Source organism: Mirounga leonina, unplaced genomic scaffold (assembly GCF_011800145.1).
Source record: "Mirounga leonina isolate KUSES-001 unplaced genomic scaffold, KU_Mleo_1.0 Mir_173, whole genome shotgun sequence".
Taxonomy (NCBI): domain Eukaryota; kingdom Metazoa; phylum Chordata; class Mammalia; order Carnivora; family Phocidae; genus Mirounga; species Mirounga leonina.
Window position 1 is genome coordinate 76,776,461 of NW_023270447.1, and position 27,692 is coordinate 76,804,152.

Genomic DNA, 27,692 nt, shown 5'->3' on the forward strand with positions numbered 1-27,692 from the left:
AAAAGGGGTGGGGGCGGCGCGGCGCAGCGCGGGGTCGGCTCGGTGGGCGCCGCCCACCAGTGTGAGCCGCGCTCGCCGGCCACCGGGACCCGGTTTCCAAAATTGGTTTTTAAAGCTCCCTGAACGGGCTTTTCCTTGAACTTCCGGTCTCTGTGGGCGCCCTTCCCTCCCACAGTCTCCGTACCTGGTGGTTCTTGGCGTGATGAGACTTCCAGGACTATGTGAAATCAGTTATGCAAACTGTAAGTGTATATAATTTACTCGGTGACGATGTAAACAAATGGAATTTATAGTTAGAACAGTGATGACTTAAGAGTCCTGAGCTGTGGAGACAGTATGCTCCTGTCTTGGCTGATAGACACGCGACCTACAGCGGGTTACTAATTAGACCTCTTTCAGCCTCAGTTTTCCTCAGCTTTAAAATGGGTACCGATATCATAGGAGATCGTTGTGAAAATTAAACGAGGTAATTGTGTAGAGCACACAGTTAAGCTCGCAATAAGGGGTTACTCTTAATATAAACCCACTGTTTCCAAGCAACCCTTTACCCCCCCCCCAAAAAAAGTGTTAGACATGGTGTACAATCAACAGAGTCATCCTGCATGCACAAAAATGGCTTGCAGATTAGTCTGACAGACAGGCTCCAATCGCAAACAAGAGTAGGGCTTCCTGGTTTACACTAATCCTCAGCAGCAGGACCCGAGGGGCTGCCAGGATCCACATCCCAGGCAGAACTTGGTCTTGAATCTGCCGTTTCTTTAACAGAATAAATGGGCAAAGGTCTTGGGTGGAAAAGGAGACAAGCCTCTCACTTCTGCTGCCGTAATTCCCTTCTCCCGCTGCTACAAGGGAGATAAAAGCCCTCGGGCTCTCCTGGTTTCATCCAGTAGGGATGCAAGGGACTCCTGGAAAGCTGGGCTGATGGAGGAGAGCAAAGAGACACCCCCTCCTACCAACCCGCATCTCTGAGCTTCCTCCATCAGGCAGCAACTAGCTAGCCCAGAGCAGATGTCTCAACCAAACCTCTGGGAGGAACAGAGCCAAGGGAGGGGCTGCTCCACAACTTGCAATAAAGAGACAAGACTGCTGAATGCAACACATGATCCTGGATTTTCTTTTGCTATAAAGCATGTTTCTGGAATAATTGGCAAAATCTGAATCAGGTCTGCAGATTTCAGAAGTGTACCCATGTTAATTTAATGTCCTCATTCTGATTACTTGACCTTGATTATATCAGAGAATATTCTTGGACTTACAGTATTCATTGTAAAGGGCCAGCATGTTTGCAGCTTACTCTCAAATAATTCGGGTAAAAAATGGTAAATAAGATTTGGGGAATCTGGGTGAAATTGCCTCTTGCAACTTTGTGACTCAAATTGTTAAACTGAAGTTAAAAAAGTAACCTGAGGGAAACATATACCTAGGAAATATAAAACAGCTCATCCTACAAACCTCAGACTCATCCCCTTCTCAAGTTTTTTCCGATAGAACGTCCCCATAATAGGGCTCTCTTGCCTCCAGTGCCCCCACCATGTGAATGAGAGTAGCTGATTACCATGCCCAGCAGGTACCAGCTCACTCAAACTTCAACATCCCTGTGGAGGCAGATACTATTATCTTCCCATTTTACAGACAAGCAAGGCACACAGAAAATTCAGTAACTTTTATAGACACTATTTAAGTCAGGCAGTTTAAAACACCAGAGTCCTGTTCTAGGAACTGATGAACTTGGCCTGGGCCAAAAGCTGCCCTACACTTTCCCCTTTACACATTTTCCTCCCTGTGACCCTAGCTCTCTGGTTTTGCTCAGGCAGGCACCAGAAGGAAGGTGAGGGGTAGAATTAGACTGAGCACCCCACCTGCTTCCTTCTTGCTTGCAATCAAGGTCAGAGGCAGAGGCAAAAAGACTTGCTGTGCTTTATTCCCATGCCTCAGATTCATCAGCAAAAAGAAAAGTGCATTAGCAGGGGCGGGTTTAAGACCGTTCAGGCAAGAGAAGAGTAAGCTAAGGCTTCTCCTTGAGCCGTTCTTTTCCAGCTGTGGCTCCTCCTGGGCTGCCCCTCTCCCAGAAAGTCCTAGAGTAGCTGTCACCACTCACTTCCTGGCTGCTTTCATGGCAGACTTGGTGACTTTGCCACCAGTCGCTGCTTTTTTCTCCACAGCCTTGATGACCCCAACAGCCACGGTCTGCCTCATGTCACGCACAGCAAAGCGACCTAGGACACAGGACATGAAGAAACAGGTGGGGAATGCTACCACAGGGCACCAGCTATAGGACACTGGCACGGGAGGTCAAATCAGTGATATTCTGAATTATACATAGGAGTGCATTTAATTATCTCAACAACTCAAAGTAGATCTCACTCTATTTTACAGTTGGGGAAACTGGGGCAAAGAAGTAGAAGGTCACTTTGCTGTGATGGTTGAAAACCCAGAAAGTCTCACACCAGCACTTATATTCTTAGCCACTGGACTGTCCTACTTCCATAAGCAAAGGTCACAGGGAAAACTTTGCTTTTGGTGCATCCACCACCCTACCGTACATACTAATGCTCCCAGCCTCCAAGCAATTAGCACCTTCTCTGTGCCCATCACAACAACCCATAGGATAGATCTCATTTACATTCAGCTGTGAATCCGGCAATTGCTTCTCCTGGGGGCTCTTGAATGCTCCTCTGACTTCAGACTGTGGAGGGCAAGGCTTTGGCATCTGGCTTCAAACTCACAGTATTTTTGGCAGAGGTAGAAAGAATTAAACCAGCTTTGCAAGATTCATGTGGCGGCATCTGTGGCCCACCTCTAAAATTAGCCTTTTGAGGGTGGGGGGATGGGTTAGCCTGGTGATGGGTATTAAAGAGGGCACGTACTGAATGGAGGAATGGAGCACTGGGTGTTATACGCAAACAATGAATCATGGAACACTACATCAAAAACAAAAATGTAATGTATGGTGATTAACATAACATAATAAAAAAATAAATAAAACTAGCCTTTTGAAATTCGCCCCCCTCCCCATTAACTGGGAGGCGCTGAGGGCAAGAACCTGTTTGTTTATAAATATCTATCATCTAGCACAGAGCAGGCACTGTATAAAAATGCCTACTCCCTATATATTTGAGGTCAGAACTTTCTAGGTTAATTGTTCAAACCTAGCCATGCAGAATATACTTGGGGAAATCTAAGAAACAGACTCTTAGGCTGCAGCCTTGATCAGGTGAATCTGTCAGGGCCTGAACCTCTGGGTTTAATAGGGTCCATCAATGGTTCTGATTATCCACCAGGTTTGAAAACAACTGCACTGAAGATTAAGAAGGAAAAAGAAAATCCCTGCTAATCTCTGGTTTATTCACCTCCTCTAAATCAGGGTTTCTCAAATTGATGTGCATCCCGATTACCTGTGGATCTTGTTAAACTGAAGATTTGAGTTCAGCAGGTCTGGATAGAGCCTGAGGTTCTCCACTTCCCAGGGGATGCCCATGCTGCTGGTCCATGGACCACACTTTGAGTAACAAGGCTCTAAAATGGCCCTGCCTTGCTGTGTGACACTAGGCAAGCTACTTTCCTTTTTGGGGGCCCCTCTAACCTGGAACGCCAGTCCTTCTGACCAGGTTCTGCAATCTGGTTTGGGTGTGACCCGTTCGAACACTGGCTCCCTAGAGCCAGGAGGAGGAAGGGGCAGCTCCAGGAGCCAAGTGCTATCAGGACTTACCGAGGGGCGGGTACTCTGAGAAGCTTTCCACACACAGGGGCCTTCGTGGAATCATCTGAACGATGGCTGAGTCCCCAGACTTCAGGGCTTTGGGATTGTCTTCTAGCTTCTTGCCTGAGCGCCGGTCAATCTTCTCCCTGAGGTCTGCAAACTTGCAGGCAATGTGGGCCGTGTGGCAGTCCAGGACTGGTGAGTAGCCAGTGGTAATGCTGCCAGGGTGGTTGAGAATGATTACCTGGAACCCAGGGTGGGATGGGAGCGGGGGAAGGCATTAGCCCAGCATCCTCCAGAGGAGGTAGCCCTAACCAGCTAAGGGGTCAGGCACCTTGGACACACTTATTTATTTATTTATTTAGATCTTATTTATTTGTCAGAGAGAGAGATAGCGCGCATAAGCAGGGGAAGCGGCAGGCAGAGGGAGAATCGGGCTCCTTGCTGAGCAGGGAGCCCGACTCGGAACTCAATCCCAGGACCCTGGGATCATGACCTGAGCTGAAGGCAGACGCTCAACCAACTAAGCCACCCAGGCGTCCCACCTTGGACACACTTTAAATTATAGTGAGCATTTGAACATTTATAGAGTATACCAAGTTCTGTGCTAAGCATATCTCATGCACTCCAATTTAATTTTCATAGCAAAGAGCCTGGGTAATTTACCCATGATGAAATAGCAGGGAGGTGGCAGAGCTAGGGATGAGTGATACTAAAACCTACAAGCATACATGTTATTTATGTAGTACTTTTCCCTGCCACTTAGAAAAATGCATTACAATAGCAGCTGACTAACTTGTTAGATGACCTGTTGGCCCCAGGTCAGCTGTTTTACATATCATCACCTCATGTAATGCTCCCAAGCTCACTGCGAGGTAGTGCAAGCCTCCACCTGCAGAAGTAAGAATGTGCCAGACGTTGCATTCAGAACAGCCTCCACATTCTAACTCTGGGCCGAAGAAATACCTGAGAGCTCTAACATGCAGATTCCCAGCTTCCACCCATGTCTACTGAATCATTCCGCAGAACCACTGGGAAAAATGTTAGGAATCTGCATTTTTTTTCTAAGATTTTTTTTATTTATTCATTTGAGACAGAGAGAGACAGAGAGAGAGAGCATGAGCAGGGGGAGGTGCAGAGGGAGAGGGAGAAGCAGGCTCTCTGCTGAGCAGGGAGCCGGATGTGGGACTCGATCCCAGGACTCTGGGATTATGACCTGAGCCGAAGGCAGAGGCTTAACCATCTGAGCCACCCAGGCGCCCCAGGAATCTGCATTTTTGAAATGCTTCCCAGGTGATTCTAATCCACCAGGTTTGAAAACAACTGCTTTAAGACCATACTGTGGAAACTAAGAAGACCATTGAACTGCATTGTTTTGTTCAAGGGCAAAGTAGCAAATAAGGTGCAGTCAGGATTCTAACCCGGATTTTACCTATACTGCTGGTCAAGAGCCCAGCATAGAGCATATGCTCAGTGCCCACTTCCTGAATGACCCAGTGAACCATTCTGCATGTAGGACAGCATGGCTGTCTCAGAAGACACCCCTTAAATGGGCCTCCTCACCTGGGAGACGAAGCTTGCCACTTCTAAGGGCGGGTCATTCTTGCTGTCTCCCGCCACGTAGCCCCTCCTGATGTCCTTCACCGACACATTCTTCACATTGAAGCCCACATTGTCTCCAGGCAGGGCCTCAGCCAGGGCCTCGTGGTGCATCTCTACAGACTTGACCTCTGTGGTGATGTTGCAGGGGGCAAAGGTCACCACCATGCCTGGCTTGAGGAAGCCTGTTTCCACCCGGCCCACGGGCACAGTGCCAATGCCTGGGGGGACAGAGCAACCAGAATGGTCAGCAGCCAGCCTTCAGTGAGCCCCCAACCCCAAGCACCCCCACATAGCACATACCCCCAATCTTGTATACATCCTGCAGAGGCAGCCTCAGGGGCTTGTCCGTAGGGCGGGCAGGGGACATGATGGAGTCCAGTGCTTCTAGCAGTGTCATGCCCACCATGTTTCCTTCCTTCCTGGTGATCTTCCAGCCTTTAAACCAGGACATCTGGAAAAGCCACCAAATGTGCAGCTTGCTTAGGCTTGAGGGAGCCTGTCGCAGGTGCCAACCTGGATTTAACATGGCACCTCAAGCAATTTTTTAATGCATTCTGAGCCTCAGCTTCCTCATCTGTAAAACAGATACCATCACCTACTTTGCAGGCTCAAGTGAAGACACAAAAGACCACACACAGTCCACCAAGCACAATGTTTGACATGTACTACACACCCACTAAATGGTGGTCATTCCTCTAAATCTTGTAGGTGTTGCCCCTCACTTGAGCCGATATTTTTAGGGGGCAGAGATTCCTTGAATCTGATTAGCTCTTAGGTCTTATTCCATCTGCTCATTACACAGGAGGAGCAGAGAAAACATGCGGCACAGTTAAGTAAGCATCAGGAATGAGAATGAAAACAAGACTCGAATACTCTAACACTTATACCTTCTAAAGACTAGATGTTCCCCAACATCTTAGGCAAGGAGGGGCAGCATTATTGAGCATAAGGCTTTCTAGAAGGATAACCTTAAAGATGACAGTGCACTGTATTCACACCTTTTAAGTAGATACTATATTTACTTCTCTAAAAACCTTGGCCAAAGCTCAGCAAAGACATCATCTTTGCCTTCAGAGATGTATCAGTTAACTGGAATTCCATTTGGCTCCTTTCTGTGGGTCAACTTCCCACTCAAACACCAGCCTCATTGGTAAAGATAAGTTCTTCTATTAGTTTGGTGAACTTAGCAACTAATTTGTCTCTGTGCCAACTCAGAGGCCTGAATAAGCCTATGAGATCAGTATCATCCCCATCTTAAAAATGGGGAAACTGAGGTCTCCGATGTCACAGGTATTTCTTGAGAGCAAAGGCTAAACCCTAAATCTATCTAGTCCACTGAGTGCATGCTTTGTTCTTTTAGCATCTAGAACATACTAGATATGGGACACCTGGGTGGCTCAGTCTGTTAAGCATCTGCCTTTGGCTTAGGTCATGATCCCCGGGTCCAGGGATCAAGCCCCACGTTGGGCTCCCTGCTCATCGGGGAACCTGCTTCTCCCTCTCCTTCTGCCTGCCCCTCTGCCTACTTGTGTGCGTGCATGCTCTCTCTCTCTCTGTCAAATGAATAAAATATTTTAGAACATCCTAGATGCCTAATAAATAACCAAAGGGACAGGAGAATGAAATCCCCTTATTTCACTAGCTGAACTCTGTGGTAATACTTGGGAAGTGGGGGTGAAATGGGCAAAGCTTCAGGCTTCTGTTCTACTGTCATTTTAGAAGAGACCCCCTTCACCACCCAATATAGAGTAACACTCTCATATCATGCCTCCCTCAGCCTTACATTTTTCTTAGCACTTGTCATCATCCCCTATATTACCACTACCCCCAGAAGACCATACTGCTACGAGCGGGGTTGCCTATCATTTGCTACCACAACCTCAGCACCAAGGACAGTGCCCAGCATGCAAATATTGAAGTACCATCCAAAGGAACACACTGCCCAGTGGTAGCTCTAATCTTTCCCAAGGACAATTGGGCCATATGTGTCAGAAGACTCCAAGATAATGCCTACCCTTTGTTTCACTAGGAGCTTTTTCTAATTAAATTAATGAGGACACATGCAAGGATTTATTTAGCAAGATGCTTACGGCAATTTTTAATAAAACTAGAAACAGTGTTCTTAGAAGCTTGTGATCTTGGGCTATCACTTAACTATACTGTGTCCAAGTTTTCTTATTTTACATGGGAGTAAAATGTTTTCTTCATGAGGTTGTGTGCATGTAAAGTATTTAGTCTGGTGTCTGGCACATGGTAAATCTCTCAGTACCACTTTTACTTAATAATGGGTATGGCTACACAGTCTAATGTACCTCTGTGATCTATGATATAAAACACCCACTAAGTATTCAACATGTTTAAATGGCAAAGAAAATTTTTAAAATAAAGAGTTTTATAGAAAATTATGTACAGTTTGAGTCCAGCTGTGAATATCTAGAAAGAACTGCATGAAAACTAGGTTATCTATAAGCCATGAAGTTTATGCTTCATATCTGCATGAAAGGCTCATTGTAAAAATGTTAGGCATTACTTTTATAATCAGAAAAAGATTATGCTATGTCCATGTGGAAGAAAAGGCTAAGGATCCTCAAGTCAGTTATGGAAAAGTTAGGTTTTAGGCAATAAAGTAGTAAGGGATAGCAGTTAGCATTTGAGCACCAACTGTATGCATGAACCGATGCCCGTGTGGAGTCTCTCATTTAATGCTCACAGTCCCATGAAGTAAGTCCTAATGCCCAAAGTATTAATTCCTCTCTTACCTCTTTACTGTGGGCAAGGGAGAAAGCTGGGGCTTGACCCCAGGTCTGATGCCAGAGAACTAGACTTCCTTTGTAGGGAGACACTCATTTAAGAATTTTAAACCCGGCTAGATTCTGGGATCCATGAGCGCAGTGACTATATCTTAGACACATTTATATTGCCCCCACACTTCCTAACCTGCCTAGAGAGGTAGCTTAGATGCTGTGAGCGTGGACTAGAATTACAGTCTCTACCTGCACTGCTCAACAGAACTTTCTGCAATGATGGAAACATTCTGTAACTTCACTGTCCAACATGGTAGCCACATGCGGTTGTGGAACACTTGAAACGTAGCTAATACAACTAAGGAACTGAAATTATTTCATTTGACTTAAATTATTAAAGTTAATAGGCAGGGCGTCTGGGTGGCCCAGTTGGTTAAGCGTCTGCCTTCGGCTCAGGTCATGATTCCAGGTCCTGGGATCGAGCCCCGCATCGGGCTCCCTGCTCGGCGGGAAGCCTGCTTCTCCCTCTCCTTCTGCCCCTCCCCTCCCCTGCTTGTGTTCTCTCTCTCACTCTCTCAAATAAATAAATAAAATCTAAAAAAAAATAATAACCACATGTAACTAAATGCTACATTGCTCAATGCAGCTCTATGCTTACTAGTCATGTAGTCTTGAATAACCTCTGTTCACCTGTAAAATGGGGATCATTCACAGTGATTGGCCCATAAGCATGCTGTAAATCCTGGGTATTATATTCTCGAAGAAGCTCAAAGATTTGAGTGGGAATGTTGCATTTAATTAGCCCCATCCCAGTCAGTTCTCACCTTGGTGCTGGGTTCTATCATGTTGTCCCCATGCCAGCCTGAGATGGGCACAAAGGCGACAGCCTCAGAGTTGTAACCGATCTTCTTGATATAGGCCTTCACCTCCTTGCTGATCTCCTCAAAGCGTGCGCTACTGTAAGGAGGCTCCGTGATGTCCATCTTATTGACTGCCACGATGAGCTGCTTCACACCCAGCGTATAGGCCAGCAGTACATGCTCACGGGTCTGCCCATCCTTGGAGATGCCAGACTCAAACTCACCTACACCACTGGCCACAATCAGCACAGCACAGTCTGCCTGGCCCAAGTGACAGACAGAAGAAGGCCCAACTCAGACTTGGCCAGGGACACCCACTGCCCACCCCTGCAGCAGAGCCAAGACGACTCCGGTGGTACCTGTGAGGTCCCTGTGATCATGTTCTTGATGAAGTCACGGTGACCTGGGGCATCGATGACGGTGATGTAATATTTTTTGGTCTCAAACTTCCACAGGGAGATGTCAATGGTGATGCCCCGTTCCCGTTCTGCCTTCAGCTTGTCCAGCACCCAGGCATACTTGAAGGAGCCTTTGCCCACCTGGGCCGGGAGCAGGAGGGAAAGCCCCAGGGTCACCCCTATATCCAAAGCTGTCCATCAACCAGGAAGGAAGTTACGAAAGAGTTGAGAGTCAGAGGGATGGTAACAGGACTGTGTATGGAGAGACCTTTGAATATTTCAAACAACATAATTTATTACTTGTATAATTAAGTTTGTCTTTCAGCGCTGGTTTGGGAGTCAGAGTGACCCAGGGCCAAATGACAAAGTGCCTAGGCAAGCATGTGGACCTCCTGGCAGAGGGTCAGCAAGCCCTCAAATCAGTAATAGCGAACATGTAAGTAATGCTGACCTTGAACTTGGTGCTGTTTTAAGCACTTAACATGGGTTATCTCATTTAATCTCACAACAACTTAGTGGAGTATTATCCTCATCTTGCAGATGAAGTAACAGAGAAATTAACTGACTAGCCCAAGATCATAGGATTAATAAACAGCAGAGTCAGGATTTGAACCAAAAAGCATCAGACTCAAGTTCAAACTCGTAGCCGCTAACCTATGTTAAATGGTATCTATGACTGATAATTACCCTTGGCAGCCTGGGGAAGTTGAGCCGATTTCAGCACTGGTAAAAAGGTGACCAAAAGTCGGTAGCATATTCAAGTTAACATGCTGGTCTAGGGTATACTCTACCACTTGCCAGTTCAGGGGTCCTGAGCATATGTTCATTTCAGCTCTAATTAGAGGGCAGAGTGAAGAAAAGGAAAGACCAGAGACCAGGTGGCTTCCTCAAGAAAACTAATTAGTTTACTAAAAGACAGACATAGAACCCAGGTATCCTAACTTTTGCTACTGTAGGAACTTCTATTTTATGAAGTCCATTACAGGTTAGAATATTCATTAGATAAGTAGCTATCAAAGTGTGTTCTGGGGACCTTGATACCGTTTAGAGTTTGCATGGTCAAAACTGTTTTTATAATGCTAAGACATTATTTGCCTTTTCCCGCCCTCATTTTCTCATCATTGTGCAGTGGTGCTTTCTAGAGGTGAAATCGCAACAGGTTGATTGCAGAAGCAGATGAGAATCCAGCTGTCTTCTATTAAGTCAGACATTAAAGATATCAGCAAAAATGTCACCCTCGCAAGATTCTTTGTTTTGGAAAATAGTTATTTTTCATACACAAAAAGTGTGATATTTACATTAATATATAAAGAGTATATTACTATTATTTTTAAGTGAGTTAAGCATTTTTAAACCTCAGTTTTAATTTTGAATATCATAAATATATAGATCTCATTTACATAAACAAACTCGTTGGGGTACCTTTAAGAATTCAAAGGGTTCCTGAGACCAGAAAGTTTGAGAACCACCCCATTGTTTTTCCATAACCTTCTTGGCTATGTTTCTACGTATTGGCTATGGACCAGTCTCTTTCTCACAGTTCTAAAGCTTTACTTGGCAGCCCTTGCCACATAAGCACTCCCACAACAATTCTGACTATACCTGAGGAAGCCAAGATGAGAATAGCTGATGGCACTGATTTAGGACCTGTTGCTTTCTCTTCTCCATCCTATTTCTGTCTCTGCAGCAGCTGGTTCTACAGACTATTCCTGTCTTGTCCGATGCTTCTTCAAGTGTCAGGTTTTCTACTCACCTCCCTGGCTCTCCCTTCTCATTCTCCTGCCTGGGCTCTTACTTCACCTGTCCTGGGGCTCTGTCCCTCACCCTTTCCAGCTCACTCCCGTGGTTTAGTCCCCAATCCGGGCTTCCGTCTTGAGCTCCAGACTTCACTATTCAGCTGCCCTCCTGGATATGAGCACAGAAAGCCCTGTGGACACCTCAAATTTCACACATCTAGAGCAGACCTGTTCGGACTCCAGATCAGCTCTGCCCCTGGTATTCCCTGACCTTCCAATTTCCAAAGCTGGAAACTTGGGGACCACCCTCAACTCTTCTTCCTCCCTTGCCCCCTTCCCTACAGCTAACTGCTAAGTTCTGAGGATTCCCCACCTCCACGTCCCTGGATTCCACCCATTACTCTCCATGCCCACTGCTGCTGCCTGAGCCCAGGCCACCGTCCTTGCTCCCATGGTCAACAGCAACAACCTCCCGACCGGCTTTCTAGCCCCTAGCATCGGGCCCTTTGGCCTGTTCTCCCCATGCTGCAGCCAGTGTGCTCTTCCTAAAAAGATCTTGCCTGATTCCTATCATTCCCGTGCCTGAAATCCTTTAGTCACTGCAGGGAAAGTGACCAGGCTCTTTAGCAGGGCATTCAAGGCCTATGTCGCCTGTCCTACCAGGCAACGACCTCCATCTCAGGTGCTCTACACCTGCTGTTTCAATCTCCTGCGGCTCATGGACACCTGCCCCATTTCCTCAAGGCTCAGAGGAGATCCATTCCTTCGGGAATCCTTCAAGGCTTCTTAGGACGTGTTCATTGTTCGTGACCTGGGCTCCTACAGCACCCATGCTGTTACTGAGCTTACTATGTGACAGAAGGGTGTGTGACCAGGAGTTTCTGGGGGGCAAGGCTTGCTTGCACCTGCCATGGTACCCATGGGACTACCTTAAGATCCCTGGTAGATGCATGACAAATAAGTCCTTTCCCCTCTTTTAAATGGCAGCTTTAGTTCCTGAGATATGGCATGGCATCTGTGTCACACTGGTATTTAAACCTTGGCACCATCCTCAGGCAAGCTGTTTTACCCTTCTGAGCCTCATTTGTCTCACCTGGAAAATGACAGCCATCACCTGCCTGACATGATTGAGAGGGAAAGCACCTACCAGCCCAGCAGGTGCTCAGCGGAAGTGAGCAGTCTCCTCCCCGACAATGAGGTATCCCTCCCTGGGAAACCACAGCTAGGAAGGAGGGGCAGGGAGCTCAGATAGAGCAGCCTCACCTCTGAGGCCTCCTTCTCAAACCTGTCGATGGTCCTCTTGTCAATGCCACCACATTTGTAGATGAGATGCCCTGTCGTGGTGGACTTGCCTGAATCCACATGGCCGATGACCACAATGTTGATGTGGGTCTTCTCTTTGCCCATGCTGGGAGCTGCTCAGAGAGAGGACAGGTATGCTCAGGGCATAAATTGGCCATCTGCTGTCCCGAACTCCTCTTCCTTGGGAATGGGCCAGCCCAACCAGCAGAGGGTGAGGCAGGAGAGGAAAACAGTTGGCCGGGGCAGGGCGGGGCGGGGCGGGGCGGGGGGGGGGCTCTCCAACACCTCACACCTGAGGATGCTCTGATCTCTCCCCTAGCCAGAGGATGTGCCTACCTCCAGAGCCAGGAGAAGCCCCTCTGAACCTCCTCACACCTAGAACAGACCAACCAGGCACTGGGCCCCACCCTCTTTTACAGACACCTTTTCCAGCCCGCCCCTCAAATCCCTTGTTCTTATTGGCCCGCTGGTCCTGGGATGTATGGGAAGAACACAGCAGCCATCTCACAGGGGGTGGGCTCTCGCTCTCCGGGTTGGGAGGAGGATGAGCCTCCTGTCCACCAAAAGGAGGCTCCTCTGGGCTTTGAGATGCTGATTGATACCCCCTTCCCATCACCCCTAGCACCAGGCTGGGCACTAGGAAGTGGCCCAAGGGTCAAAGATGGGCCTGGGGTGAGAGGTGGTCCCCAGACTTGCTGTCCCTGGGTATTCAGGTCTGTGTGTTTGTGGGAGGGGGGTGTATAGGAAAGGTAGGGAGAGAAGGAGCAAGGGGGTGGGAGCTCTAGCGTTTCACGTAAGTGCCTCCTGGTCCTTTCTGGGCCTCACAAACCACATGGATTTATCCCTGTCTCCAGCCGCCTGCATCAGCCTGACCCGTGGCAAACCCTGAGTTTGGTGAATGAAGCAGAATGACTGCTGCCACCTTCAGGGCTTGACTCCTGTACGCATCGTCACCTTTATGCCACTGCTAACTCTACCTGAGCGCTGAGGGAACTGAGGCTCAGGAGCTGGGAAGAAAGTAGCAGGACTCAAGCTGTCTGACCTCAGAGTCTCCACCAGAGCCCAGCGCTGCCTCCCAGTGAACTCATGCCCGAAGGAAGGGATGTGAGTCCGACCCTGCTCATTTCTGGGGTCCCAGCCTCCAGCCCTGGCTTGCTGAATGAATGTTTAGGGTAGGACCTGGGAAGAAGATGAGGGCGGGGAAGGGGGGGCAGTCTCCCACACGGAAGGGCTGGCCGCAGAATTGAGGACAAGCTACTGGACTGTAGTCTGAGGCTAGTACAGTGCTGGCAGCCTCCAGAGGTTCTGGAACCACCCACACATCAGTTCCTGAGGACCAGGCTCTGTGTCTGGAGACCAGATAGATGCAGGGAAAGGTGGCGGAGAGAATAGGCTTCTGAGAAGGCTGACCTAATCAGATCGGAGTCCTGGCTATGCGGCTCTCACTCAGTGGTCCTTGAGCCACTCAGTGGTCCTTGAGCCCCTCCGGGCCTGAGTGGCCACCAACTTCTTGGTGTTGTGGTGATTCAAGGAGATAAGCCCCCTCCCTCATAAATCTTGATGGTACTGATAATTGGTCCTTTAAAGAACTTATGACAAAGTGGAAACACACGGGGGCGCTCTAACCATAAACCGCAGGTTAACATGTTCTTAGAACCTGGGCAGTTAGTTGGGAGCTGGGGACAGCCAGAGGGCTATTATCACAGTGCTGTGCTGATCACACTGACCAGCTCTGGCCCTTCCTCTTCCGATACAGGTGGCGGTAGAGAAATGATTTGTGAGTGGTTGGATCATGTAGCTAAGTTCACCTTCATCTAAGCTTTGTTTTTCACTCATTATTTGGCATCTTCGTGGTTAACAGTTCCTTAGCTGTAAGTCCCACAAGTTCCTAAGAGGCAAAGTGAGGCTCTTGGGATCGTTGTGTTTATCGCCCATCCCCGGACGTTCAGCTCCTGCTTCTGTGTATCTGTGGAGCGTTGGGAAGGAAACTGGTTTTGGGATCCAAAGACCAGGTGAGTCAGCTCTGCCACTTCATGGCTTGCTCCCCCTTCCTCCACCTCCTCTTCATTCTCACCGGGCCAGCCTTGCTCTCCCTCTCTTCTTGAGCTCATTCATTCAGCTCCCAGGACAGGGGAGCTTCCTCCCCACGCCAGCCGGTCCGCAGCAGCCCCACAAGTGTGTATAGTCCAGAAGGTTCCCAATGCACGGAAGGGCACTCGGGAGCCAGGTCTGAGGGACAACCAGAGTCTAGAGACCACACAGAGTCACCAGGGTTCTAAAGGAAGGGGTACAAGGAGGGGGTGAGTGGGGGCAGAGGGAGAGTGCTAAGGGATCCTGAGCCATGTAAAGAGACAGCCCAGGGGCGCCTGGGTGGCTCAGTTGTTAGGTGTCTACCTTCGGCTCGGGTCATGATCCTAGGGTCCTGGGACCGAGCCCCGCATCGGGCTCCTTGCTCAGCGGGAAGCCTGCTTCTCCCTCTCCCCCTGCTTGTGTTGCCTTTCTCGCTGTGTCTCTCTCTGTCAAATAAATAAAATCTTCAAGAAAAAAAAGAGCCAGCCCAGAAGAAGGCTTTGGAACCAGAGACACCTGAGTGTGAATCCTGGCCTCAACACTTAACAGGTGGGCAATTTGGAGCAAGTTGGTTGCCCTCTCTGGGCCTCATGCAAAATGGAGATAATAATCTCTGCTTGCATATACCGAGCACCTATCACATGCCAGGTACTGTGCTGAGCCGTTTGCATGCAGTTTTCCATTTGCCCCTAGAAAACACCCTCTGAGGTAGGTAGTAATATTAACAACAGATAAAGAAATAAAGGCAAAGTTGTTTGTCCAAGAACACACAGGTCTTAAAGGGTGGAGGCATGACTGGCCCAGGCATTCTGAGAACACTCAAAATTATTATTTCACAAGGTTGTTGGGAGATTAAATGGTATAATTTACAGCTGTTAATTATTTTTACCTGTTTGATAGGCAAAACGGAGAGCTTAAAGCAATTTCATTTTACATTTCCATAATTACTAAATACTTTTACAAAGTAATAGTTTTCTCCATACATCTTCTTGCCCTGAATTCTGTTTTTATCTTTTGATTCTTTAGCTACGGGGGATTTGATGTCTACTCCTTTCCTGAGCGATCAGAAGGCTTCAAGCTGTAGGACGATCCTGTCCAATATGGTAGTCACTACCCACATGTGGTGACTTAAATTTAGATTAATTAAACTTAAGTAAAATTTAAAATTCAGTTCCTCGACTACGACAGCCACATGTGATTGGGCCATGGTGCCAGGAGCTCTGGTTCCAGCTCTGTCACTGATTGCCCAGACTGCCTCAGACAAACACATACCTCTGGACCTCATTCCTTCTCTATAAAATGCGGGCAGAGGTTAAACGAGGTAATGCATGAAGGTCTTTTAAGGTCTGACCTTCTGGGGTCAGTTCTGGGAGCTCTGGATTCAATTTCTGGTCACCTCTCCCCTAATCCCTCTGAAAACTCAAGCTTCTCAGCTGGCGCTGCTATAAAGAGGAGTTTTGGTGAACTCATTGGCCCTCTGGCAGTTACTGTGTATTTCTTAAGGGACAGCATCTGATTGGATGTGGCCAAATCTGGGCCAATCAAAATCTCCCTAACCAGATCCTGGTTTGGGGATTTAGGGTCAGTTAGTGAGTCTCTACGTGTGGTAGAGACTGTAATGGGGAGAAGTAGTTGGTGGTGGCTACAGTGGTGGAGAAAGCCGGTCTAGAGGGAGATAGGGACACAGCAGACCTTCAGGGAGAAACAGGGAGAAGGATCCCCATTTCAGGCTCTTGGGATCTTTGAGACACCGCTGAGTCTTTGTAATAAATTCTCCCCACTTCCTTCTTTTCTATTAAGTTCCAGTTAATTTCCAGTGCTTGTCACCAAAGTCTCCTAACCCTTGTGGGTTAAGGTAAAGGGGCTTGGTTTATTGTTGTTCTGAAAAGTTGAGTGATCTTTCAGCTGAAAGAAAGAGAAAGCTAAACAAGGACATCTCCCACACGTAGACACCAAGAACAAACTGAAAGAAAAATGATCATCAGTTATTAGTTTGACACATGTTTCTTGAGCACCTTATGCTGTGCCCAGTGCCTTATATGGATTACTTTATCTAATCTTCACAAAAACCCTTGAGAGATAATGCTTTCCCCATTTCAGAGGGAATTGAGACACTGAGAGGTTAAGGGACTCATGCAAGGACACACAGCTGGTCAGTGGCAGAGACCTGGTACATCAGGGCTTGGTGAGATGACAAGTGGGGTCTTAGCTGCATAAGCACAGCTTGTGAGTGAGGAGGTTTCCTGGGTGGGGACCCACTTGGCCCAGAGAGTAAAGCAAGCCAGAAAGATCATATGAGGTGTGACTCAGTTTTTCTGGCTACAAAGAACACAGCCACCTTTCTACAGTTTGAAGTGGGGAACGGTAGATTGGAGAGGAAAATCCTCTAAAATGAAAACACTTGTATTCTCAGTATCTTTTGTTTTCCACCTTCTTTTCTCTTATAAATAAGCCTTCCCAGAATGAGTAAAAATTATTCCTCTCTTAACTCCGTGGAAAGCGTTAGAGGGGGTAGGAGAGGGAAAATCAGTCCCCAAATCTGTTCTGGAATCCAGATGTTTACTTTGTAGTTCCATCACCTTCATATACAAAGATCTGTTATAAAACAGTAAAAAGAGGCCCTGCCAACACACAAATAGGCAAATAGCCAATAAACCAAGAAAGAATATCCAACATTTTGAGGAATGAAAGAAAAGCAAATTGAAGCAACGTACCATTTTTTTACCTTTCAGGTTTTCGAGCAAAAAAAAAAAAAAAAAACTATGAAAAACGTTGTTGGAGAAGATATGGAAAAATGGTCACTTTCATACTTCATTGATGGGAGTTTCAGTCAACGTATACTTTCTACAGGGCATTTTGAAAATATGAATCCAAAGCCTTAAAATATGCATTCTTTTTATTCAATTTAATTCTAGGTATTTATCAAAAGGAGGTACAATTATGGGGGTATTCTTTCTAGAATTATTTATAACAATGAAAGGGTCTCTGGTGTGGGCTGAGGCTGCCAGGGTGCTGGGGACACTCACAGGGTTTAGGGCAGCTGCTATGTATCAACTGAAGGAGAAATATTTCCACAGTTTACCAATTGTACCATCATACTGCCTACCTGTAATGCTGGTTTTAAAAACTAAAAAACAGGGCGCCTGGGTGGCTCAGTCGTTAAGCGCCTGCCTTCGGCTCAGGTCATGATCCTGGAGTCCCGGGATCGAGTCCCGCATCGGGCTCCCTGCTCGGTGGGGAGTCTGCTTCTCCCTCTGACCCTCCTCCCTCTCATGCTCTCTGTCTCTCATTCTCTCTGTCTCAAATAAATAAATAAAATCTTAAAAAAAAAAAAACCTAAAAAACAAATTTCTATGCCTACCGTGGGGCTCGAGTCACAACCCCGAGATCAAGAGTCACAGACTCAAGGGTTGCTGGAGGGGTGGGGGGTGGAGGGAATGGGGTAACTGGGTGATGGGCATTAAGGAGGTCACGTGAGGTACTGAGCACTGGGTGTTATATGCAACTGATGAACCGCTGAACTCTAACTCTGAAACTAATACTATATGTTAATCAGTTTAAGTAAAGTAAATTTTACGTTTAAATAAAATAAATTTAAGCAAAATAAAATTTAAAAAAAGAGAGACACAGACTCTACTGACTGAGCCAGCCAGGTGCCCCTAAAACAATTTTTTAAAGATTTTATTTATTTATTTGAGAAAGAGAGAGGACAAGTGAGAGGAGGAGCAGAGCGAGAGGGACAAGCAGACTCGGTGCTGAGCTCAGAGCCCGACTCAGGACTCCATTTCAGGACCCTGAGACCATGACCTGGCCGGAAATCAAGAGTTGGGTGCTTGGGACGCCTGGGTGGCTCAGTCGTTGAGCGTCTGCCTTGGGCTCAGGTCATGATCCCAGGGTCCTGGGATCGAGCCCCACATCGGGCTCCCCGCTCAGCAGGAAGCCTGCTTCTCCCTCTCCCACTCCCCCTGCTTGTGTTCCCTCTCTCGCGGTGTCTCTCTCTGTCAAATAAATAAATAAAATCTTAAAAAAAAAAAAAAAAAAGCAGTCATAGGGGTGCCTGTGTGGTTCAGTCGTTAAGCATCTGTCTTCAGCTCAGGTCATGGTCCCAGGGTCCTGGGATCGAGCCCCGCATCAGGCTCCCTCCTTGGCGGGAAGCCTGCTTCTCCCCCCCTCCCACTCCCCCTGCTTGTGTTCCCTCTCTCGCTGTGTCTCTTTCTGTCAAATAAATAAAATCTTTAAAGAAAAAAAAAGAGTTGGACGCTCAAATGACAGGCGCCCCCCTAAAAATTTTTTTAAAGGTTGTCTCTGCTTCCTCATAAAGTTGGAGCTGGGAGCTGGGGTTTTGTTTCTCACTCTTCTGGTTGAGCACAGGTCCTGGGGCAAGATTATGTCATTACTCTGATGGAAAATGGAATGTATGTGTGTTCTCAGGTTTTTAGCACGTCTTAGTTTCCATTTCCAATATGGTAAATACTGAAAGAAATAACCCACATAAACAAAAGATCTGTAGGGGCTTCAATAATGCTTAAGAGTGTACAGGGTTCTCAAAAAGTTTGAGAACTGCTAATCCCAACAGGTGGATGTCAGGGTCATTTTCAAGGTAAAACAAGTGGGGCATGCAGATTGCCCAGGGTCACCAACTAATGAAGAGCGAAGCCTGCATGCAAATCCAGGCTTGTCTGATCTGAATCCTCTCTTTCCCACGACTTGCCAGGGAGACCCTCTTTCAATACAGTGTGATGTCTGGTGTCTGTGTGTCTCCTGGTGGGGACTCAGGCACCTTCTCAGCAGCATCCAGCACCTGGCCTGGGGCCCCGCCCTACCTGGGAAAGCAATGGATGTTTGTTGACCCAGTGAATGAATGACCCATTCCAAAAAGACACAGTTGAAAAATTCTCCCTTGGAGGAGGGTGAGTGCAAAGTTAACTGAACTCTTCTTGCACCCTTGGCCCTGCTCCTTTGGCCCTGTTCTTCGGCCTCAAGCTTTCTGAGAGGCTGCCAGGGACAAGAAGCCGTGGGAGCAGCAGATGCTGGGGAATACGGTCCCTGTCCCCAGGAGCTCCTGAACAACAGGCAAGAGAAGCCCAAAATATGCAGTGACATGAGTAACAAGTGCAACCGACAAGAGGGGGAGCCTGGAGGGGCTGTGGGGGCAGGGAAGAGAGGCCCCACCTTGATTGTGCAGGGGTGGGGCGTGTCAGGGATGTTTCATTTCCAAGCTGGGGTTGAAAAGGGAATAGGCGTTGGCCAGCTGAGGAGGTAGAGAGGACAGTCCCCAGGTAGAAGAAGAGCATGTGGAAGAGCCAGGGGACAGAGAGCCTGTGGAGCCCCCAGAGACAGGAAAGAAGATGTTCTGGCAAGAGCCGGAGAAGTAGGTCCCAGCCACGCAGGGCCACAAGGACCAGGAACAGAGCTTAGGCAGTGGGGACCGTATTCATCAGCTCAGGCTGCTATAACAAAAGACCACAGGCTCCATATCTTAAAGAACAGAAATTAATTTTCTTAGCGTTCTGGAGGCCAGAAGTCCAGGACCAAGGTGGCAACAGATTTGGTTTCTGGTGATGGTCTCTTCCTGGCTTGTAGATGGCCACCTTCTTGCTGGGTCCTTGCCTAGCATTGTTTCCTCTATGACCATGCTGGTGGGGGCCCGCTCGCTGTTGTCTCTTCCTATAAGGACACTAGTCCAATCAGACCAGGGCCCCACCCTATGACCTCATTTAATCCCAATTACCTCTTCGAGGCCCTATTTCCAAATACAGTCCCCATCAGGGCTTAGGGCTTTACCTCGTGAATGTGGGGGGAACACAATTCAAGCCACCGCAGGTGCCACTGGGGGTGGCTGGGATGTGCCAGGGTCGGGTTGGCCTGTAGGGAGGGAGCTCTCTGGCTGCGCAGGGAGGATGGGCCAGAGCAGGCAAGGCTGGAGGCTGTTGGAATGGCTGTGATTGTCCAGGGGTGAGAAATGCTGCCTAGATGGGAGGCATGGCATTTGGGGTGCAAAAAGGGCAGCTGTGTAATGAGCTCGAATCACAGGACTCGATGGACGGGGTGGGGGGAGGGAGAGGCAAAAGATGGCAGCCAGGTTTCCAGTGTGGGTAATGGGTGGTTGGTTGTAGGGCCAGCTTCATGGGCGTGTGACCTGCACCATCCCACACTCAGAAGGGCTCAGTGCCTCTTTAATGCCCGGCTGTCACTGTCCTGAAGTTACTCATAACTTTTTAAGAAGGGAACCCAGCATTTTCATTTTGCACTGGGCCCTGTGAATTATGTAGCTAGTCAGTGTGGTTGGGAGTTCATGGGCCAAGATGGGGAATCTGGAAAAGGAGGAGGTTTGAGGAGGAAGATGCAGAGTTCAGAGTGAGCTCCTTGTCATGCCAATGTTCAGAAACTTTCCAGTCTTTTCTGCAGGCCTCTTTTTCTTGGGCAGCAGGGAAAGGGGACAATGTCCCCTGGGGGGCTTTCTTCCTTGAGACCTTTCTCCTAAGGGGTTGCCTGGCCAGGAGGGGGCCCGTCTTTTCATCCTCCATCTCTGAGGTCTTGTTGTTCTCCTCCAAACTGGGGTCCTCCAAGGGGTCCCTTCCTTCTCATGAGCCACCTCTTCTCCTCCACAGATCAGTGGACCAGAGCAGGGAGGGAGCTGGCCTCCGGCAGTCCCAGGAGGAGGCCCACCCTCTACCCTCTCTCTTGACATAGTTCGATGACATCAGCTTATTTATCCCTGCCTCCTAATTCGCAACCACCATACTAGCAGGTGAGGACAAGGGCTTTAGAACCTCAGGTGGGTACAAATCAGGTGCTGAGTGTATTCTTCAGGGCACTTTAAGACCTCGGCGGCCTTATCTGTGGAGTGACCGCACAGTTTATTGACACTTCTGAGAACAAAAGGGCAGAGTGGGCAAGAAATACATACTCGTCATCCTGGGACGATGGGCACAAACTGACATCGTCCCAGGTAAATCGGGACGTACCGTCCCCCTACTTATCCATAACATGGGATTAAATGGAACCACACACAGAAGGCAGGTGCTCAAGGAACAGCACCCATTATCACTTCTACCTTCTGCATTCACCCTCAACCCATGTCTGAATCTCATTCACTCATCACTCTCAGTCACTCCTCATTCACTCACCAGCCTGACACCCACCGCATACCAGGGCACAGCTATTCATCCATTCAGCAGCGTTTCGTGAGCAGCTCACAGAAGTCAGGCCCCAGGGCTAGGTTCTGGGGATCCAAAGATGAGGGACACCACTGGCCTCTCTGGGGCTTGCAGGCTTGTAGGGTGTAGTGAGTTGAATAGTATCCCCCCCAAAATTCATATCCACTCAGGATATGACCTTATTTGAGTCTTTGCAGATGTAATTAAGGATGGAGATGAGATCATCCTGGATGATGGTGGGCCCTAAATCCATGAGAATGTCCTTATGGGAGACAGATGGGACACAGAGGGACACTGAGGGAAAGGCCTTATGGAGACAGAAGCAGAGACTGGAGGGCTGTCACATTCCAAGAACACCAGCGAGTTTGCCAGGAGCCACCAGAAGCTAGGAGAAAGGCATGGGATGGATTCTCCCCGTCAACCTTCAGAAGGAACCAAGCCCGCAACCAGCATTTTGATTTGGACTTCTGACCTCCAGGACTGTGAGAATATAAATTTCTGTTGTTTTAAGTCACAGTTTGTTGCAGCAACCCAAAGAAAACCCTATGTGGGGGGATACAGACACTATCTACATCGGTAATTAAAGAATTCTCAAATGGCAGCTGCCTCTGGGAGAGGAGGTGACTGAGGGGCCAGAGAAGGGGACTTTCTGGGGACTGGTCATGTTCACTTCTTGATCAGGTTATGCATGTGTATTCACTTGTGACAATGAACTGAGCTGAGCACTTAGGACTCGTGTGTGTTATATTTCAAGAAAAAGTTAAGATAAATCGCACACGTATATAACCATAGATTACAGTGCTTTGAAACACTTTGAAACAAAACCCCAGGACGATTGGAGACATTGGGTTTCTTCCCATGTTTCCTGCTTCTGCATACTCCTGGGGGTTAATATAAAACTGTGAACTTTGCCTTTAAGTTTGAGGGAGGGAGATTCTGTGTAAATAATCCAACTTCATTAATTCAGCATGTGCTGTCTGATCTCTTAAATTCCTTGTCCACTTCTGGGAGTCCATCTGAAAAAAGGAAATTTGCTTGTTGCTTTTTTTTTTTTTTTTAAGTAACGGCATATTTTTAAAGTACATATTCGTAGTAATTGTTCACAGTAACAGTGACCACAGGTGGCTAGCATTTAGCAAGCACTTACTTTGTTTCAGGCACTTAACAGATCTTATTTCATTTAACCCTCACTAGAGTCCTTTGAGGTAGTTTATATTATATTCCAATTTACAGAAAAGAAAGTAGAGGCTCAGAGAAGTTAAGGAACTTACTTACCTAAGTCCACACAGCCAGCTTTTATTTATTTATTTTTTTAAAGATCTTATTTATTTATTTGACACACACAGAGAGAGGGTAAGAGCAAGCACAAGCAGGGGGATCAGCAGGCAGAGGGAGAAGTAGGCTCCCCACTGAGCAGGGAGCCCAACTTGGGGCTCAATCCCAAGACGCTGGGATCATGACCTGAGCCGAAGGCAGACGCTCAACCGACTGAGCCACCCAGGCGCCCCCTCACAGCCAGCTTTTAAAACACTGCCCTGTGGAATGAGTAAGTCACGGGGATGAGAGGTACAACATAGGGAATACAGTCAATGGTACTGTAATAAAGTTGTTATGGTGACGGATGGTAGCTACATTGGTGGTGAGCACAGCCTGAGGTATAGACTGTGGAATCACTGTGTTGTACACTTGAAACTAATGTAACGTTGTGTGTCGACTATACGTCAACAAAAACATAATTTAAAAAAGTAAAAATCATATTCACATACATTTTTATGATTAAAGAAGACAAGAATTTGGGAAATACAGAAATGTGCAAAAAAGGAAATAAAAGTCACAGTCGGAGAAACAATAACAAAAACAAAAACAAAAAACCCATTGCTCTGTAGTGTCACTGTTAACTACACAGTGAAAAAATACCCTGATACCTGGAAACATCCACACCACCTCCTCCTCTTTATCCTCCAGTTTTACCAAATGATTGTTTCCCTGAACTTGCTGTGGTGTTTCACGCCCCCTCGCTTTTGCACCTGCTGTTCCTTCTCTCTGGAATGTTCTTCCTCCCTCTTCGCCTATCAAACTCCTATTCATCCTTCAAGACCCTGCTCAGCTTGCAAACACTCATTCTCTTTCAGCCGATCGTTCTGCTTTTGGTCACCTGTTCTGAGGTTTCTTTCTCCCTCCTCTGTGCCTTGTAGAGGCCCTGCCATGGAACCGATCACTTGCTAGTGTGGGTTTTCTTAAAGTGTCTATCTCCCACCAGAACCAGACAGGGAGCTCTCTGTTGCCTCCTTTTCTATCCCAGCACAGGGCCTGGCACCAATGAGTGATCAGAAAATGCTGAACTGGACAAACAGCAGCGAGGTAAAAGGGATGATCATTCCCGATGACCGAGTCACATGAAAACTGCTGACAGCCCGACAGTGGCTAGGGACACCCATTCTGGAGCCAGACCGTCTGGTTCAAACCGCAGCTCCACCCCTTACCAGCTGTGCACCCCGCCATGCCTGAGACCCCCGTCTTTGTTCTCAAACAGGCACAACAGTGTAGTAGGGATTAAATGGCTTGGTGCAGGTAAAGGGCTAAGAATGGTATCTGGCATATAGTAAGTGCTCAGTAAATGTGAGATATTAACGTTAGTGAGGGATGAAATATGAAGGAGGACTCTTCACTATTTAGTATCGGTAGTGGGGGCATCTACCATTTACTGGACACCCAACTGTGTTCCAGAACTTTATGTAATCTTCACGGCAAACTCTACATACTAGTATCATCCCGTTTCCGTATGAGGAGGCTGAGGCTCGCATGCCTCTGCCAGGTAGGTAGCAGAGTCCGTCCAAGGCTCTCCCGCGCCCTCTCCCCCCATGTCACTATTTCCAAGCCCTGTCTCTGGATGAGGCCTGCAGTTGGGGGGTAGAGGGGCTGCGGGGGAGTTTCCTATTTCTGTTACCCCTGTTCCCAGGGATGCTGAGGGTGACAGTGTTGAGGGGGGTGTCCAGTGGCAGTCCTTAACCAGGTGCCTGGTGGGGTGGTCTGGCCTGGCTGTCCCATGATGGTTTACTTAGCCCCCTTAGTTCCTAGAGAAGGAGGGGGTGGGAAAAGAGGAGCCCAGCCAGCTGGGACAGTGGTTGGGAAGGTGGGGGACATGCTGACTGTCTTCTTCAGCCTTGTCCTCCTTTCTTCCTGTCCCCTGGGTCTGGTCTCAGTGCCCACCTCCCGGGACAACCAGGAGAACGGGTCAGAGAACCAGACTTACCTGATTCCTGGCTGAGCCAGAGCAGCTGGGGCACGGAGAGGCAGGCCTTAACCAGCCTCTGCAGGGTCAGCTTCCCAGGGGAGGTGACTTCTCAGCTGAGTCGGGAAGGATGACTAGGAGTCAAACCAGAAATGTGGGGGACAAGAAAGGCCACTCACCAACCCTGGCTTGCTCAGCCACAGCCCAACAACTCAGGCCATGGCTGTTACCAAGACATGACAAGAGACTCTCAGGCACCTTCCCTGTGACGCATATATATTCATACACTCCATGACAAGACCCCCCCAGCAGCAGGACCCCTTTGCTTCCGCCCCACACCCAGCCTGATCTCTGTTCCAATAACTTGTTGCCCCTTTCTCTCTGCTTTCCATCATTCCCTCTCTCCTGGGAGTCTTGCTTCCTGGGTTTAGATGCCAGCTTCATATCTACTTGCATGTGACCTTGAGCACATTATTCAAACTCCCTCATATTGCTCCTCAACTGTAAATGAGGGTAATAATCCTTCTTGTCTGTTGGGGTCATTGAGAGGGTTAAGGGTCATATCCCTGTAAAGTACCTGCCTCAGTGCCTGTCCCTCAGTAGTGGTGGCTCAGCTTAGGATCCTGGCTGTCCTTATCATCCGTCTTGGCCTTGCTCTGGCCCCACCCTCTCCCTTCCTTAGGGGTCCTGCCTCTCCCTCTCCCAGCTCATTGTCCTCTCTTCTACCCGGGCCTCCTTTTTTTTTTTTTCCTCCCCTCCCTCCTTCCTGAACCTGAGACTCACAATACCTGAGGGGTTATGGAAGGAGAAAGGGCAGTCATTTCTCCAAAGAGCAATGCTGCCCAGCGTAGGTTCCCTAGTGGAGAGAGAACCTGAGAACCCAGCATGCTCCCTGTCAATCCTGAAGTAACCTCTGCAAGCCAAACCCCAACACAAAGACACCCCTTGGTAGGTCAGGCCACTGCCTGAAGCTGTTTTCGCATCAGTAAAGCAGAAAGGGAGGGACTTGACCTAGATGCCCCTGGATGCCCTTGGGGATACTGTGGGGATCAAACCCACACTGGGGACAGACAGGATGTGGAGAGCCTCTCATGGACATGGACTCGAATCCTGGGTCCTCCTCTACTTCTCTAGTCATCTTCTCCTCTCTAAGCCTTGGTCTCCTCATTGGTAAATTGAGGCCACACAATAATCCCTGTCTACTAGCTCTCAGGCCTGGTGGGAGGAAGCAATGTTGAGGAGAGGGCAGAAAAACAGAACTGTGCCAAGCTGGGGAATGAACACCTGCCCATCGCCGGCTAAGCTCCACATCTGGGCCAGCAGATGGCGCCATTGTGGCGCCGTGTCTCCGCCCCAGGTCTCCGGGCAGTGGGCTCCCAGGTTCCAGGCCCAGTGCCTGCCTCTTCTCAGATGGGGCATTTGTTATATGTGGCAAAACTTGGTCCAGAGTGTTAATTAAGAGTCTCATGCTCTACCGACTGAGCTAGCCGGGCACATCAGAGTGTTAATTAAAAGCCCAAACTCTGGGGCGCCTGGGTGGCTCAGTTGGTTAAGCGACTGCCTTCAGCTCGTCATGATCCCAGGGTCCTGGGATCGAGAACCTCTCCCACTCCCCCTGCTTGTGTTCCCTCTCTCGCTGTGTCTCTCTGTCAAATAAATAAATAAAATCTTTAAAAAAAAAAAAAAAAGCCCAAACTCTGGAACCAACAGACCTGGACTGAACTGATTCTACTCCTTTAATAAAGGCAATGTGACTTTGGGTAACTTTCTTAACCTCTCTGAACCTTAGTTTCCCCAACTGTAAAATGAGGATGGCATCCCGTTTCTGGGGTTGTCAGGAGGATTGATTCAGTCTAGGAAGCAAAGCCTCCCGCAGCACCTGCAGGGGGCCAATGCTCAATAGCCTGCGAGCCAGGCCCATCCTTCAGAGCTGCCCAAATTCAGCCACACCGTGTTATAACCCCAGCCCCCTCCTGCCCTCCCCCCTTCACTCCTGCCCTCTGCCTTCCCCCTGGAATGTTCGCCCCTTCCCTGTTTTCATGACTTTTTGAGACTTGTTGGGGTTTTTTTCCTAGTTGCATGTTTGAACTTTATTGGGATATAATTCATGTCACAAAAATTAACTCATTTTAAGTGTACAGTTCAATAATGTTCAGTAAATTTACCAAGTTTGTGCTCAAGACTTGATTTTCTAAATCCTGCATCTCAAATGTGCCTCTCTGCTGAGTCCCAGATCCCTTATCCAATGCCCCTTGGATATTGCCACATAACTGTCCCCACCCCTCCAACTCAATACATTCCCAACCAAACTCATCACCGTCTCCCCCCTTCCTTCTTCTCTTCCTGCATTTCCCATTTCCCTTCTTGGCTTCCTACCAATTCCATCTTTTTTCTCTGTGTTCTCAGCACTTTGCTCGGCACCTGGCACTTAGTAGGTGCTCGGTAAAAGTTTGCTCTATGCATGAATAAAATAAACAGCATCTTCCTGTGACCCAAGTTTGAATCCTCACCCCTCACTCCCGCCGGCCAACCACCCTGTTGACTCTATCTTGGAACCGTCTGTCTGGAATCCACCCCTGCCGCCGGGAGCCCTGCTGCTCCCGCCTCACAGCCTGCCCCCCACTGTTGAGGTGGCCTCTTCCCTGGACACCCCCATGCCCTTCCTCAGTCTCTCCCCCTCTGATCCCCCTCTCTGGTCCCAGAGTGACTTCTCCAAAAAAGCACATCTGACCTCACCACCTCCACCCTAAGAAGGTGCTACCCACCCATTCTGCCACAGCCAAGTCCAGAACCCCTAACCTGACACGTGCAGCCCGTCAGTGTTTGGGGAGTCCATCTCTCCAGCCTCCGCCTCACCCCTTTCCCCTTCTCCAACTCTTCCGGGCTCT

General features: G+C 48.3%; 1 protein-coding gene and 2 long non-coding RNA genes across 4 annotated transcripts; 1 reads left to right on the forward strand and 2 right to left on the reverse strand.

Annotated features, from left to right (window-relative positions):
* Nucleotides 1–5: 5 nt before the first annotated feature.
* On the forward strand, nt 6–16,691 carry LOC118019891. 2 transcript variants are annotated; one of them, XR_004681770.1, is made up of 7 exons: nt 6–242; nt 3,747–3,898; nt 9,630–12,238; nt 12,365–12,474; nt 13,197–14,354; nt 14,469–14,961; nt 15,439–16,691. It is a non-coding gene; the product is annotated as an uncharacterized LOC118019891 (long non-coding RNA). The 2 variants fall into 2 exon arrangements; XR_004681769.1 differs by lacking the exons at nt 14,469–14,961; nt 15,439–16,691 and having other exon boundaries at nt 13,197–14,368.
* Nucleotides 2,064–12,470, reverse strand: LOC118019890 (elongation factor 1-alpha, somatic form-like). The gene is made up of 7 exons (XM_035019521.1): nt 12,304–12,470; nt 9,266–9,445; nt 8,871–9,167; nt 5,603–5,753; nt 5,264–5,520; nt 3,710–3,944; nt 2,064–2,216 (listed from the first exon to the last, which is right to left on the reverse strand). The coding sequence occupies exons 1-7, from the start codon at nt 12,445–12,447 to the stop codon at nt 2,095–2,097; spliced, it is 1,386 nt and encodes a 461-aa protein (XP_034875412.1). The 5' UTR covers nt 12,448–12,470; the 3' UTR covers nt 2,064–2,094.
* On the reverse strand, nt 16,297–27,692 carry LOC118019893. Its single transcript, XR_004681771.1, has 3 exons — nt 27,604–27,692; nt 24,826–24,938; nt 16,297–16,317 (listed from the first exon to the last, which is right to left on the reverse strand). It is a non-coding gene; the product is annotated as an uncharacterized LOC118019893 (long non-coding RNA).